The following is a 13,206-nucleotide window of genomic DNA, read 5'->3' as shown; positions in this document are numbered from 1 at the left end:
TGTACCTCCTTGTAGATCCTGCGTGTGTACATCCCCCTGCTGAAGGCCTGGATGGTCACCGCAGCCTGTCTCACCCTCAGGAAGGCCCGTCTGTCTCTCACCATGCGGAACTGTTTCTGACAGACGAGCGCCGCTCGAGTCAGGCGCAGGAACTCGGCGTACCTGAGGAGAAACAACCGAGTCAGTGACCAGGTATGTGCCAGCCTGTCCCAGTGCATGATGGGAACTGTAGTATGTTTTCTGACAGGTGAGGAGACTGAACTCACCTGCGGGCCAGGTATCCTCTGCCGTATCTCTGTAGCGTGATGGCAGACTTGCGGATCTTGCGGTATCGAACCCTCTGCAGCCACCCTCGGACCGTCTTCTGGATCTTGATGCAGGCGGCGCGGAACTTATCAGTCCTGAGCTTCTCCAGGTACGCCACCTGCCCCGCCCGGAAGAAGATCTTCGTCTTTCCGAACTGGAACATGTCGGGCTCCTGAGAGGACGAGGAGAAGAGAGCGTCTACAGACTGCTGACCCATCAGCCAACACAACATCTAAACTACAACCACTGTGACCGAGCCGGTCCTGATACTGATCACCTGCTGTGATCAGGTGTGTTTGAACCTGGGATCTATCTTTATACAGTTTAGAACGTCTCCAGTAGATTTCTTCAGATATTAAAGACTCTTCGATCCTAAAATATGTAAAAATCTGGTTTAAAGTAACTTAAACTCTTTAAACTTCAGTGAGAAGTTCTTCAGCAGGTTTCTGAGGCATGTTGCAGAAGATGTTTCACAGCATCAGAGAACATTCATCAAAGAAGAGGAACTGAATCAGACATTTCTGATGAAAGCTACGCCTCCTGACGTGTCATACAGCTCGCTCACCCTGATCAGAGTCTCCAGCAGGTTTCGACACACCTGCTTCTTGTCTGCTAACGTCATGTCCGACCTCTTCAGCAGAACTCGATACCTGCTGAAGAAATCTGGGTACGTCCACCTGCAGACGACACGGCACAGCTGGTTCAGGTTATTTAGAGAGAGAGATGTGCTGCAGGTGTTATAACTCCTCCCCCTGATGTTGCCTGTGTTCTCATTGGCTTTAGGCTGTCGCTGATGTCATTGTTGGTCAACACATCAGGATCTGGGCTAAGGGAAAGGTGCACATGTTTAACTTGATTCACACAGGGAGATGTTTTGCCTCTATGTCGTCGGTCTCCCAGAAACGGTCTGACAGCGGTCGAGTGTAAAATCAGGATGTTAATCATGAAGTGTTACCTGCATAAGAACTCACCTGAGTTTAGGACAAACTGTGGACTTTAGGACACTACCTGATGGAGCTGTTTGTTTGGTAATGTTTCAGACTTTAATCTTCCCTTTGTCACTTTGTTTGAAGGATACGTGACAGAGCGATAACTCCATCACTTGATCCTCTGCAGAGCGACTTTGACTCAACAAACACGAGTTCTTGTTTTCATGCCATCACACTCACGCTGATTATTAGATTTCACGGAGGAGCCGAGAGAATCAGAGGCCTCGAGCAGAAACTCAGGAGGAAGAAGAACTCAGGATTTTAAAGTAGAAACAGATGATGAAGGACCGGACTGATGATCTGAACACATTACACAAGAAGAAGTAAAAGAAGAAGAAGAGGAGGAGGAGGAGGACTCACCTGGACGGGTACCCGGCGGCACTGATCCGGATGGTCTCCAGGACTCCGCAGGCTCGGAGCTGCTGCACGGCTCGCCCGGAGTCGAACCTGCAGAGACAGGAAGCAGCTTTACTCACCTGTGTTCAAATCAGAGATCAGCTCAGACAGAGAACCTTCCTCCTACCTCGACCTTCTCCTCGACATGACAGCGAGCTCAGATAGAGAGCGCTCAGCTGACTGTTAGCTGTTACCTCAGAGTCACTGACATGTGACTGTCATTTAATTTAACCCTCTGCTGCTGAGGAAACAAAGAGCTTCTGTGAGGCCTGAAAACATCCGACACGTCACACAGAATCCAACAGGTCACAGCCTCCTCACTGTTTATCATGAAGCTTTTATACTGAAAGGACAGGAAGTGTTTCCATCCAGAGCAGACCCTCACAATCAGGACAAATCTAAATGATAAACTGTCTCTGCTTCCTGTGGGTCAGAAGAGTAAAGACTCACGAGAAGGCCTCCTTGTAGTCGTTGGGTTTGATGCAGCGGACGTAGTGAGGAGTCGTAGCGTTCAGCGTCTCCATGAGGAGGTGGAGGGAGCTGCGGAACTGAAGAGAGAAGACATGACGTTAAACTGTGATCGCTCCTCACAGTGTCCTGCAGTGGGCAGAGTGAGCTCACCTGGTGGCCCACAGTCTTCCTGTGCTCTCTGTTGGGGGCTTTGGGGGTCGACTTGGCAGGTCGGACATTCACTCTGGATGACTTCGGGGCGGCGACGTCGTTCTTCTCGTGGAACAGATCTGCAACCAGCTGGAACTGAAGACACAGGCGCCCATGCTGGTTCTGAACTCACTTAAATACACGTTTAAACATGAACCTGCTGTGAAACTGAACAAACAGGCAGACGACTGAAAAAAGGAAGTGCCTGAAGCTGATTTAAAAACATGGACGAGGACAGGCTGCGTGACTGACAGAGGCAAGGAGAATTAAAGAGCTTTGTAAGTTAAAACTTTTAAGGAGCCACACCCTCAGATTGAGTTCACTCTGACACACAGTGACACACACAGTGACACACACAGTGACACACAGTGACACACACAGTGACACACAGTGACACACAGTGACACACAGTGACACACACAGTGACACACAGTGACACACAGTGACACACAGTGACACACACAGTGATACACACAGTGACACACACAGTGACACACAGTGACACATACAGTGACACACAGTGACACACAGTGACACACACAGTGATACACACAGTGACACACAGTGACACACAGTGACACACAGTGACACACACAGTGACACACACAGTGACACACAGTGACACACAGTGACACACAGTGACACACACAGTGATACACACAGTGACACACAGTGACACACAGTGACACACACAGTGACACACAGTGACACACAGTGACACACAGTGACACACAGTGACACACAGTGACATACAGTGACACACACAGTGACACACACAGTGACACACACAGTGACACACAGTGACACACAGTGACACACACAGTGATACACACAGTGACACACAGTGACACACAGTGACACACACAGTGACACACACAGTGACACACAGTGACACAGAGTGACACAGACAGTGACACACAGTGACACACACAGTGATACACACAGTGACACACAGTGACACACACAGTGACACACAGTGACACACACAGTGATACACACAGTGACACACAGTGACACACAGTGACACACACAGTGATACACACAGTGACACACAGTGACACACAGTGACACACACAGTGACACACACAGTGACACACAGTGACACACACAGTGACACACAGTGACACACAGTGACACAGACAGTGACACACAGTGACACACACAGTGACACACACAGTGACACACAGTGACACACACAGTGACACACAGTGACACACAGTGACACAGACAGTGACACACAGTGACACACACAGTGATACACACAGTGACACACAGTGACACACACAGTGACACACAGTGACACAGACAGTGACACACAGTGACACACACAGTGATACACACAGTGACACACAGTGACACACACAGTGACACACAGTGACACACAGTGACACACACAGTGACACACACAGTGACACACACAGTGACACACACAGTGACACACAGTGACACACACAGTGACACACAGTGACACAGACAGTGACACACACAGTGACACACACAGTGACACACACAGTGACACACAGTGACACACACAGTGACACACAGTGACATACAGTGACACACACAGTGACACACACAGTGACACACACAGTGACACACAGTGACACACAGTGATACAGACAGTGACACACACAGTGACACACACAGTGACACACACAGTGACACACAGTGACACACAGTGATACAGACAGTGACACACACAGTGACACACACAGTGACACACACAGTGACACACACAGTGACACACACAGTGACACACAGTGACACAGACAGTGACACACAGTGACACACACAGTGATACACACAGTGACACACAGTGACACACAGTGACACACACAGTGACACACACAGTGACACACAGTGACACACAGTGACACACACAGTGACACACACAGTGACACACAGTGACACACACAGTGACACACACAGTGACACACAGTGACACACAGTGACACACACAGTGACACACACAGTGACACACAGTGACACACAGTGACACACACAGTGACACACACAGTGACACACAGTGACACACACAGTGACACACACAGTGACACACAGTGACACACACAGTGACACACACAGTGACACACAGTGACACACAGTGACACACAGTGACACACACAGTGACACACACAGTGACACACAGTGACACAGACAGTGACACACAGTGACACACAGTGACACACACAGTGACACACACAGTGACACACAGTGACACACAGTGACACAGACAGTGACACACAGTGACACAGACAGTGACACACAGTGACACACACAGTGATACACACAGTGACACACAGTGACACACACAGTGACACACACAGTGACACACAGTGACACACAGTGACATACAGTGACACACACAGTGACACACACAGTGACACACACAGTGACACACAGTGACACACACAGTGACACACACAGTGACACACACAGTGACACACAGTGACACACACAGTGACACACAGTGACACACACAGTGACACACACAGTGACACACAGTGACACACACAGTGACACACACAGTGACACACAGTGACACAGACAGTGACACACACAGTGACACACACAGTGACACACACAGTGACACACACAGTGACACACACAGTGACACACAGTGACTCACACAGTGACATACAGTGAGTGTGTATCTGCTCACACAGTCTGAGCTCAGATCAGCGATGAGATCTGAACCATGAGTGACCAAACACAAAAGCTCTGACCCAATTCTTCCTCATTAACCCTCTGGCTGCTGAGCCAGACTGAACATCACTGTTTATGTTCAACAGAGGGACGAGGAGAAGAAGAGGTGTGGTTCTGTAGTTCTGGTTATGTAGTTGGGATTTGTAGTTTTTGCTCTGTAGTTGTAGTTCTTACCTGACTGGCCTTCAGGATGTTGATCTGCTCCTCGTACACGGTGTCTCTGTTCTTCTCCAAGAAGCCTTCACACTGATACTCAACCTGAGAACACAGAGGAGGTCAGTGAACGCAACATCTCACAGACAGGCTAAAAACAACACAGCAACCAGACAGTTAGATAGAGATGGTTTAACTAGAGGTCCTATAGAAGTCTATGAGAACATGCTCCTCCTCCTATTCCCTCTGTAAACATGTTCCTAATGACTTTATGGTCTCAGTCTCTAGTTTCAAGTCTTCTTCAACACAGCATGATGTTCATTTAGTCACTGATGCTCCCATTGAGAGTCACACACACCAGGAAGAGGGGAGGGGTTAGGGCGGGGCTACCTGTGATTGACAGGTCGCTGCTAGAGTGACCTAAAAATGTCTTGTTCAGCGTTCAGCTGAAGTAAAAGACACTCTGAGGAGACGACTGTTTAATGCTGTTTTTAGCCAAAACTAGCATCTCAAATGAAAAGCTGAAAGCTAAATTATAGCCAACCCCTCGCTCCTCTCCACCTCCACCCTCTCATCCAAATATGGTCATTCTGACTTTGAAAAAACAACATGCAGACGGCTAAAATGCCAAACTTGAGGCAGTTATGACTTAAAGTGAGAATCTCAGATATCCTTTCTCTTCCTGCCGACCTCATGTCTCACTGATCGTCTTTGTGTTTATCAGGACACTGAGACTCTTCGTTCTGTATGTGAGCTCAGACTGAACCCTGAGGACAGAGAGCATCTGTCCTCATGGTGTACAGTGTGTTTAGTGTCAGTGTCATAAACAGAAACACAGTGTGAGGGTTTTCTCACCTTGTCAGCGAAGTGGATGATGATGAAGGAGGTGTTGGACATACGAGGTTTCTGGAAGTGAGCGCTGCTGGAGTGCTGCTTGTACAGCTTCTGGGCCCAGTTCTGGTCCGTCCCCTTCGGCACCTGAAACAGGAAGTGGATACATAACACCTGAAGGAGGAGATTAGTCTTTCATTCAGGCTACCTGCGCTCTGAATCACAGGTCGAGATGCTGTTTAACATCGTCATCATAACTTCAGAGAGCCGAGGGAACAACAGAGCGAATAAATCGTCTGTTCTGGTCTGATCAGGATCCTGAACAGGAAATAGAGAGCAGATCCACTCAGCAGAGAATCTCATGTTTTACCGTGTGTTACAAAGTATTGTGCTGAAACCAAAATAACCACTTAAAACACCAAAACACCGAGGAGATTAGGATGATTTCTCTAACCACAAACAACCATCCATTGCTCTGTTCAAAGACACCAGACTCCATTGATGAAAACTCTAATTTTACCTCACAGAAGACAAGAGTTGTTGGTCTACTGCTTCATCGATCAGTTACTTATTTTCTGTTATTGTGTGTTACACAAAGATTGTGATGGACCTGAACTAACAATTCAAAACACAGAAGTCACACAATAACACAAAACAAACTAGCTGATCACGGCAGCGTTAGAGCAGCAGCTCCTGTGTCCTGAGAGGTTAAATCAGTGTTTTTCTGAATGGAGTCTGGTGTGTGTGCAGAGAGCGATGTAACGTCTGTGTGTGGTTAAAACAATCATCTTCCTCTGTAACAAAAAGGTCTATCTCTGTAGGGATCCTTTCTGTCATGTTGTCACACACTTAGAATAACAATCTGAGCCTGTCAGTGGAAACAACAAGACGAACACATCTACTGGAGACACTCACACACTGTCTGTACCTGTTTGTTAGTCAGACCCTAAAATGTGTAACAATAGCGCCCAGGATGAAATGTACAGTTACACTTGAAGTAAAGATGTTAAAAGCTGCTTGATAGAAAATGAAAAGCTTCCAATCACAAGGCGGTTTATTGAGACGTGGACAGCTGTCTTACTTTACACTCCTCGTCCAGCAGGTCCAGGATGCCGAGTCGAGCCTCGATCAGGTCGATGCAGGGCTGATTATCATAGAAGTCTATGAGAGTCCAGGGGATCTGCTCCTTCATGTACTCCTCCTGCTCCAGCTTAAACACGTGCTGAGGACACACAACAACAACACCTTATATATTACACACCCTATAAACAGAGACAGGCTCATTATAACCACTATACACAGAGAGGAGACAGAGTCCGGTTCATGACGGTTAATAAAGATGATTTATGTCGATGCTCACAGAGTTGAACTGCTGCTGGAGCTTCTCGTTGGCATAGTTAATGCAGAACTGCTCGAAACTGTTCACCTCGAACGTCTCAAACCTGCAGAGACAACAAATCATCATCGTCATCGTCATCATCGTTAGCCTCAGGTACACAGGAAACATTTAGACGTATTAAAAGTGCACAGATAGCATGGAGGCTGCAATCTGACTATGGACTGTTGTTTGCAAAATGCTGTTTTATTTGAACTAAAATAAAAACCATAATGAGAGCACAAGTTTCATTACCTTTAGGTTGAACAGATTTTAGAGATTTGAAGCGTTTAAATAAACTCTAAGAAACGACATCACAATAAGCACAAGTACTGAAAAGCGTTATATAAGTAAAATGTATTATTATTATTATTATTATTATTATTACTGACACAGGAAGGTTAAGTTCTCATGCAGAGTTCAAAGGGTTAACACCGCCTATAAGACAACTTGATGACATCATCATCAAACAGACAAAGTAAAGCAGCGAAAGATGGAAGTGTTCTCTAGCACAAAGGTTCATAGTTTATATGATTCATATGAAACTATGATATGTTATAGTTTATAGTTTAGATCATGTTTATACAGACAAAGATCTCCTGGAGGCCGGATCATGGTCGCCGCCTACAGCCTGGGAGCCTACAGCCTAACTTCATGTAATGATGTCATCAATAAACAAACAGCGTGATGACACAAAGACAGAAGTCTGAGCTTTGAGCTGATCAAAGAATGAAGTCTGTTAACGTTTAAAAAAAAAACAGGGGGTCATTAAAGGGTTAAATACTGTTCAGCTATGACGTCATGTAAGACATATCAAAATGATAAAGTGTACATGTATGTGTATTCTCGCCCGTCTTACCCGTAGATGTCGAGGACGCCGATGAAGGAGTGCTGCTTGAACGAGGTCTGCAGCGACATGTTGATGTGCTCCACGATCCAGTCAAACATGCGGGCGTAGATGTGTTTGGCGAGCGCGGCGCGGGCGTTGTTTGCCTGCTTACTCGACATCTTCTTCACGTACGTCTCGGACGCCGTCGCCAACTTCCTGTGACAGAGCCAGTGCTCCATCTGCTGCAGCTCCACCCCCAGCAGCCTGCAGAAGTGCTGCAGGTGGGGGTCATCCTTCTGTGACACAAACACACACACACACACACACACACACACACACACACACACACACACACAGTTTCACCTGTTAGAGGACGCACACACACCCTCACCTGCTCACCACCAGCTGTAACCATGGCGACATACTGAGATATGACAGGACTCTCCGTCTCGCTCTGAGCAGATCTCCACGTTTCCAAGGTGAAGGATGGAGGCGACCACCTTAAAGATGCTGATCTGACTGCTCTCCTTCACACCTGAGACATACGCACACACACACACACACACACATACACACACACATATATGTTTAAAGATGGCATACATTGCTTTAAAGTGCTTTAAGGTGTCTTATAGGTGGTATAATGTAAAGTGACCCTCACCCAGCAGAGTGAAGGCCTCTCTGGTCTTCTTAAAGTCTTCAGCGTCGTTCACTCCCTCGATGAAGATGTTCTCCCCGAGTGACGTGAAGGTGAAATCTTCTGCGCTGGCTGAACACAGAGACACACCACAGCTCGTCATGCTACATGTCCCTTATTACCTGTCTTTACGCTCATGTTTCATCTGCCAAGGGCTGTGTGTTATTTCTCATTGTCTCCTCCTGGACTCTCATGCTGTTTGTTAGTTACGTATAAAGTGATTTCAGCTGCTACGCTTCCTGTTACACTTTCTGCTACACTTCCTGTTACACTGTCTGCTTCACTCCCCGTTACACTTTCTGCTACACTTCCTGTTACACTTCCTGTTACACTTCCTGCTTCACTTCCTGTTACACTTCCTGCTACACTTCCTGCTACATTTCCTGCTACATTTCTGTTACACTTCCTGCTACACTTCCTGCTACATTTCCTGCTACATTTCTGTTACACTTCCTGCTACACTTCCTGTTACACTTCCTGCTACACTTCTGTTACACTTCCTGCTACACTTCTGTTACACTTCCTATTACACTTCCTGCTACACTTGCTGTTATACTTCCTCCTGCTTCACTTCCTGTTACACTTCCTGCTACACTTCCTGTTACACTTCCTGTTACACTTCCTGCTACACTTCCTGTTACACTTCCTGCTTCACTTCCTGTTACACTTCCTGCTACACTTCCTGCTACACTTCCTGCTACACGTGGCTGCAGCGCTAACAGCAGACAGAAACAAACATGTGACTCACTGAGACCGAGGTCTTTGAACTCTGGTAAACTGGCCGACGCACACAGCTGGTAGAAGATGTGATAGTTCCTCTCGTCCTCCGCCTGTCAGACAACACCGAGGGTTAAAACATCCTGTTCACCTTAACATAACTCACAGTGAAGAACACGTAGGACGAGTCACCTGACCTGGAACACGACTCGAGACTTCTCCAGCAGGTACGTCCTCATGTTGGCCCCGATGATGTGATAATGTCGGCTGAATCCGATCTGGATGTACTTTCCAAAGCGACTGCTGTTGTCGTTTCTGGTGGTTTTAGCGTTTCCTATCGCCTGACGGACAGAGAGCACAGGAAGAAGAACTTACCTCCTTTCTTTTGATCTTTTAAAAAAGAAAGTCAACATGTATCTAAAGTTTAAGTGACGCTCCGTTTCTGCTGTGAAAGCAGAACTCACCTCCATGATTGGGCTGGAGGCGAGCACCTTCTCCTCCACGTTGGTGTCGTTTGCCGAGCCGCCCACCGTGGCAAAGAACCTCATGGCGTACTTTGCAGAAACCGTCTTTCCTGCTCCGGATTCTCCGCTCACGATGATCGACTGATTCCTCTCGTCTCTGCAGAGAAACACACAGCTGGTTAACCTCCCTCCTCCTCCTGAGCTGTGTCTGATGAACTCTCCTGCTGCTTCCAGCTCCTTGAGGCTGACCAGTGCCCAGTGTGATGAGCTGTGAGCTCGGATCAGTACCAGGATCTCTCTGATGGACACCAACTACCGGCATTCTGTTTCAGCTGTGGAGCGCCTGTCCATCTGTCTCTGCTGAGTGGCAGTTTCACTGTATCTATCAAGTCACACGTGGGCTGAGATCTGTGTCACTACAGCGCTATGAAGCCACAACAAACAGATGTTACTGAGATTTATTGACAATAAACAGGCTGAGAGGATGCTGAGAGAACGACATCAGGAGGCAGGTTTGTAAAGAGGCTGAGGTCATGCTCTGTCAGGTCTGTCTGTGAGACGACAAGAACACGACTTTAAAATGACAGTTTTTTGAATGGAGTTTGGTTTGAATGTTTCTGATACAAAGTCAGGACATCAGGAGAGTCTCATCACTGAAAATTCTGCTGGAAAAAAGTACAATTCTGCTCTTATGAGACACAAACACACGTCATGTCTTCATTGAGTTTGTTTGTTTTTGTATCAAGCAGAAAATGTACTTTGATTTTTGGTCTGAACATGGTTTGATAACAAAGGTAACAAAGGCCTGCAGAGGTTTCTGAGTGGTGTCCTGCAGGCAAACAGAAACACCATCAGCTGGTTAGAGTCAGGTTTGGTGTCAGCTGTTTCTGATGTCTTAGTGTTTGAAGGAGCTGAAGGAGTCGTGATGATCAGGTTGTTATTCGAGGAGAGCTGATGAACATGACACACACACACACACACACACACACACACACACACACACTAATAATGATAGGTATTATTGATACCTGGCCATCTGCTTGTACGCCTCCTCGGCCACAGCGAAGATGTGGGGGTCCATGTCGCCCATGTTCTGCCCGCTGTACGCCGTGATCACCTCCTCGCCATAGATGTGCAGCTGCTCGTACGGGTTGATGGCCACCAGCACGATGCCTGCACACACACCAGTTAAATATACACACATCAAACACACAATGTCCAACGTCGTCTTTCTCGTGTGTTTGTGTTTGTGTTTGTGTTTGTGTGCGTGTGTGTGTGTGTGTGTGTGTGTGTGTTCTGACCGCAGTATGTGTAGATGTGGTTGGACTCAATGAAGCGGACCCTCAGGTTGTGCAGGACGGCCGGTTCATGCAGGTAACTGAGCGCCGTCAGGTCGTTCTCCCCCACCAGGATGTCCGGGTTTCGCAGGAAGGGGAGCGGGTTTGACTTCGGACCCACCGAGTACTCCAGAGGCTGGGGGGGGGGGGCAACACACACCGTTAATATGACATCACAGAGGATACACACGTAGAGACTTCTTAAAGAGCAGAAACAACTGATGGTTAATGTGAGTCTTTCAAAATAAAAGTCTGTTTGATGTTTCACAGTTTGATTCATGAACACAAAAACCTCAGGAATTAACACAGTATGTGTATAAACATGCACATCATAATAAGGAATAAATCATTGTATATAATATATCAATAATAAAGGTCAAAGGTCACCGTCTCATCCTCCAGTTTGAGGTGGAGAACAGGCTCTCCCTCCTTGTAGTCTCTGACGATCTCTGCAGCTTTCCACACATCGTCAGAGTCCGGGATCCACACCCGCGTGTACTGAAACGCACACGCACACACACACACACACACACACACACACACACACACACACAGACACACACACACACACAAAGTTACACAGAGACACAAACACATCAAAGCTTTTATCACACAGATTAAAAAGAGCTGAGACGTTCTTCAGAGACGTGATGTAGCAGGATCGTCTCTCAGAAAACAGATCAGCGTTTATTACTGATAATTACACATTAATACTGTTTATTAGTAATTATTACAGCTTATTATTATTAAGATATTTAATGTTGATTATTCAGGTTTTTAAGTGTGTACATTAGACAAAGTCATAGAGTCTGAAGGTTCTGGAGTTTATTATTGTTTATTAGTGTTTATAACAGTTTATCAGTGTTTATAAAGCGTTCATAGTGTTAAAAAGTGTGTATAATATTTGATTAGTGTTCACAAACTGATGATCAGTGTTAATTAACTCTTGTTAGTGTTTATTAGGGTCCATGAGACTTTATTAGTGCGTACTGATGTTTATAAATAATTGTAAGTGATTTAAGTATTTGTTAGTGTTTATAAACGTTGTTAAAACGTTGTTTATTATAGTTTTCATTAGTGTGTGTTACTGTTTATCTATGACTGGTGTTTACAAGCACTTAATGGAGTTTATTTGTGTTTAGCGTCGTTGTGTAACCGCCCGAAGAACTGGTACTACATCTCTCCCTTTGCCTAAGTTTAATCTGTCTAATTATCTTCTGACAAATAAACAACACAAATAATAAAACAAACTACAGGAACAGAAACAGCCGGTCAGTCAGACTGTTTCCTCCTCTGTCGGAGGGGAGATCTGCTCACAGCTTCAATCGGCTGAGCTCACGTTGTGTGATTCAACACATGGTGATTTAGTAACATTATGGTGCGTTTACTGTTGATGAGAATCTCCTATCAGCTCAGTGATTAACTATCGACTACCATCGCTCTGTTTGTCCTCATCAATGACGGGGTCAAAGGTCAAAGCAACAAGAAGCCTGTGCATGTAAAGTCTGAAACTACAACTCGCAAGACATTTTACTCATCACTGAAGTCAGTGGGACTCCTCCTCGTTCCTCACAGCTCTGAAGGAAACACTGCCTGCCTCTGATGTCCAGCAGGGGGCGAAGACATCTGATTATATAGAGGTCTATGAGAAAATGAGGCTACTTCTCTGTTACTCTCCATTAAGAAAATATGTTGCTAACCGACTCGCAGTAGCATTATCTTTGCTAACCCCTCGCTCCGCTCTGA

The 13,206-nt window shown here is 46.3% G+C and overlaps 1 protein-coding gene across 3 annotated transcripts in view; it reads right to left on the bottom strand.

Annotated features, from left to right (window-relative positions):
- Positions 1 to 13,206, bottom strand: part of myo5b (myosin VB) — a 43,249-nt gene that overhangs the window by 14,991 nt on the left and 15,052 nt on the right. For all 3 annotated transcript variants that reach the window (XM_069673560.1, XM_069673563.1, XM_069673561.1), the window contains exons 2-20: positions 11,848 to 11,958; positions 11,425 to 11,596; positions 11,152 to 11,296; positions 10,124 to 10,280; positions 9,857 to 10,000; positions 9,691 to 9,772; positions 8,907 to 9,014; positions 8,671 to 8,780; positions 8,276 to 8,541; positions 7,402 to 7,483; positions 7,123 to 7,263; positions 6,066 to 6,188; positions 5,232 to 5,315; positions 2,313 to 2,447; positions 2,142 to 2,239; positions 1,656 to 1,742; positions 872 to 983; positions 267 to 478; positions 6 to 162 (exon numbers count right to left, since the gene is read on the bottom strand). In XM_069673560.1, coding sequence (XP_069529661.1) covers positions 6 to 162; positions 267 to 478; positions 872 to 983; positions 1,656 to 1,742; positions 2,142 to 2,239; positions 2,313 to 2,447; positions 5,232 to 5,315; positions 6,066 to 6,188; positions 7,123 to 7,263; positions 7,402 to 7,483; positions 8,276 to 8,541; positions 8,671 to 8,780; positions 8,907 to 9,014; positions 9,691 to 9,772; positions 9,857 to 10,000; positions 10,124 to 10,280; positions 11,152 to 11,296; positions 11,425 to 11,596; positions 11,848 to 11,958 — 2,526 coding nt within the window. The remainder of the gene's footprint in view (positions 1 to 5; positions 163 to 266; positions 479 to 871; positions 984 to 1,655; positions 1,743 to 2,141; positions 2,240 to 2,312; positions 2,448 to 5,231; positions 5,316 to 6,065; positions 6,189 to 7,122; positions 7,264 to 7,401; positions 7,484 to 8,275; positions 8,542 to 8,670; positions 8,781 to 8,906; positions 9,015 to 9,690; positions 9,773 to 9,856; positions 10,001 to 10,123; positions 10,281 to 11,151; positions 11,297 to 11,424; positions 11,597 to 11,847; positions 11,959 to 13,206) is intronic.

The sequence above is a fragment of the Semicossyphus pulcher genome, unplaced genomic scaffold (genome assembly GCF_022749685.1).
Source record: "Semicossyphus pulcher isolate SPU_LCO1_2020_fin unplaced genomic scaffold, fSemPul1.0.p SCAF_22, whole genome shotgun sequence".
Taxonomy (NCBI): Eukaryota; Metazoa; Chordata; class Actinopteri; order Labriformes; family Labridae; genus Semicossyphus; species Semicossyphus pulcher.
Note: the sequence above shows the minus strand (reverse complement) of the source record. Positions and strands in the feature narration are given on the sequence as shown.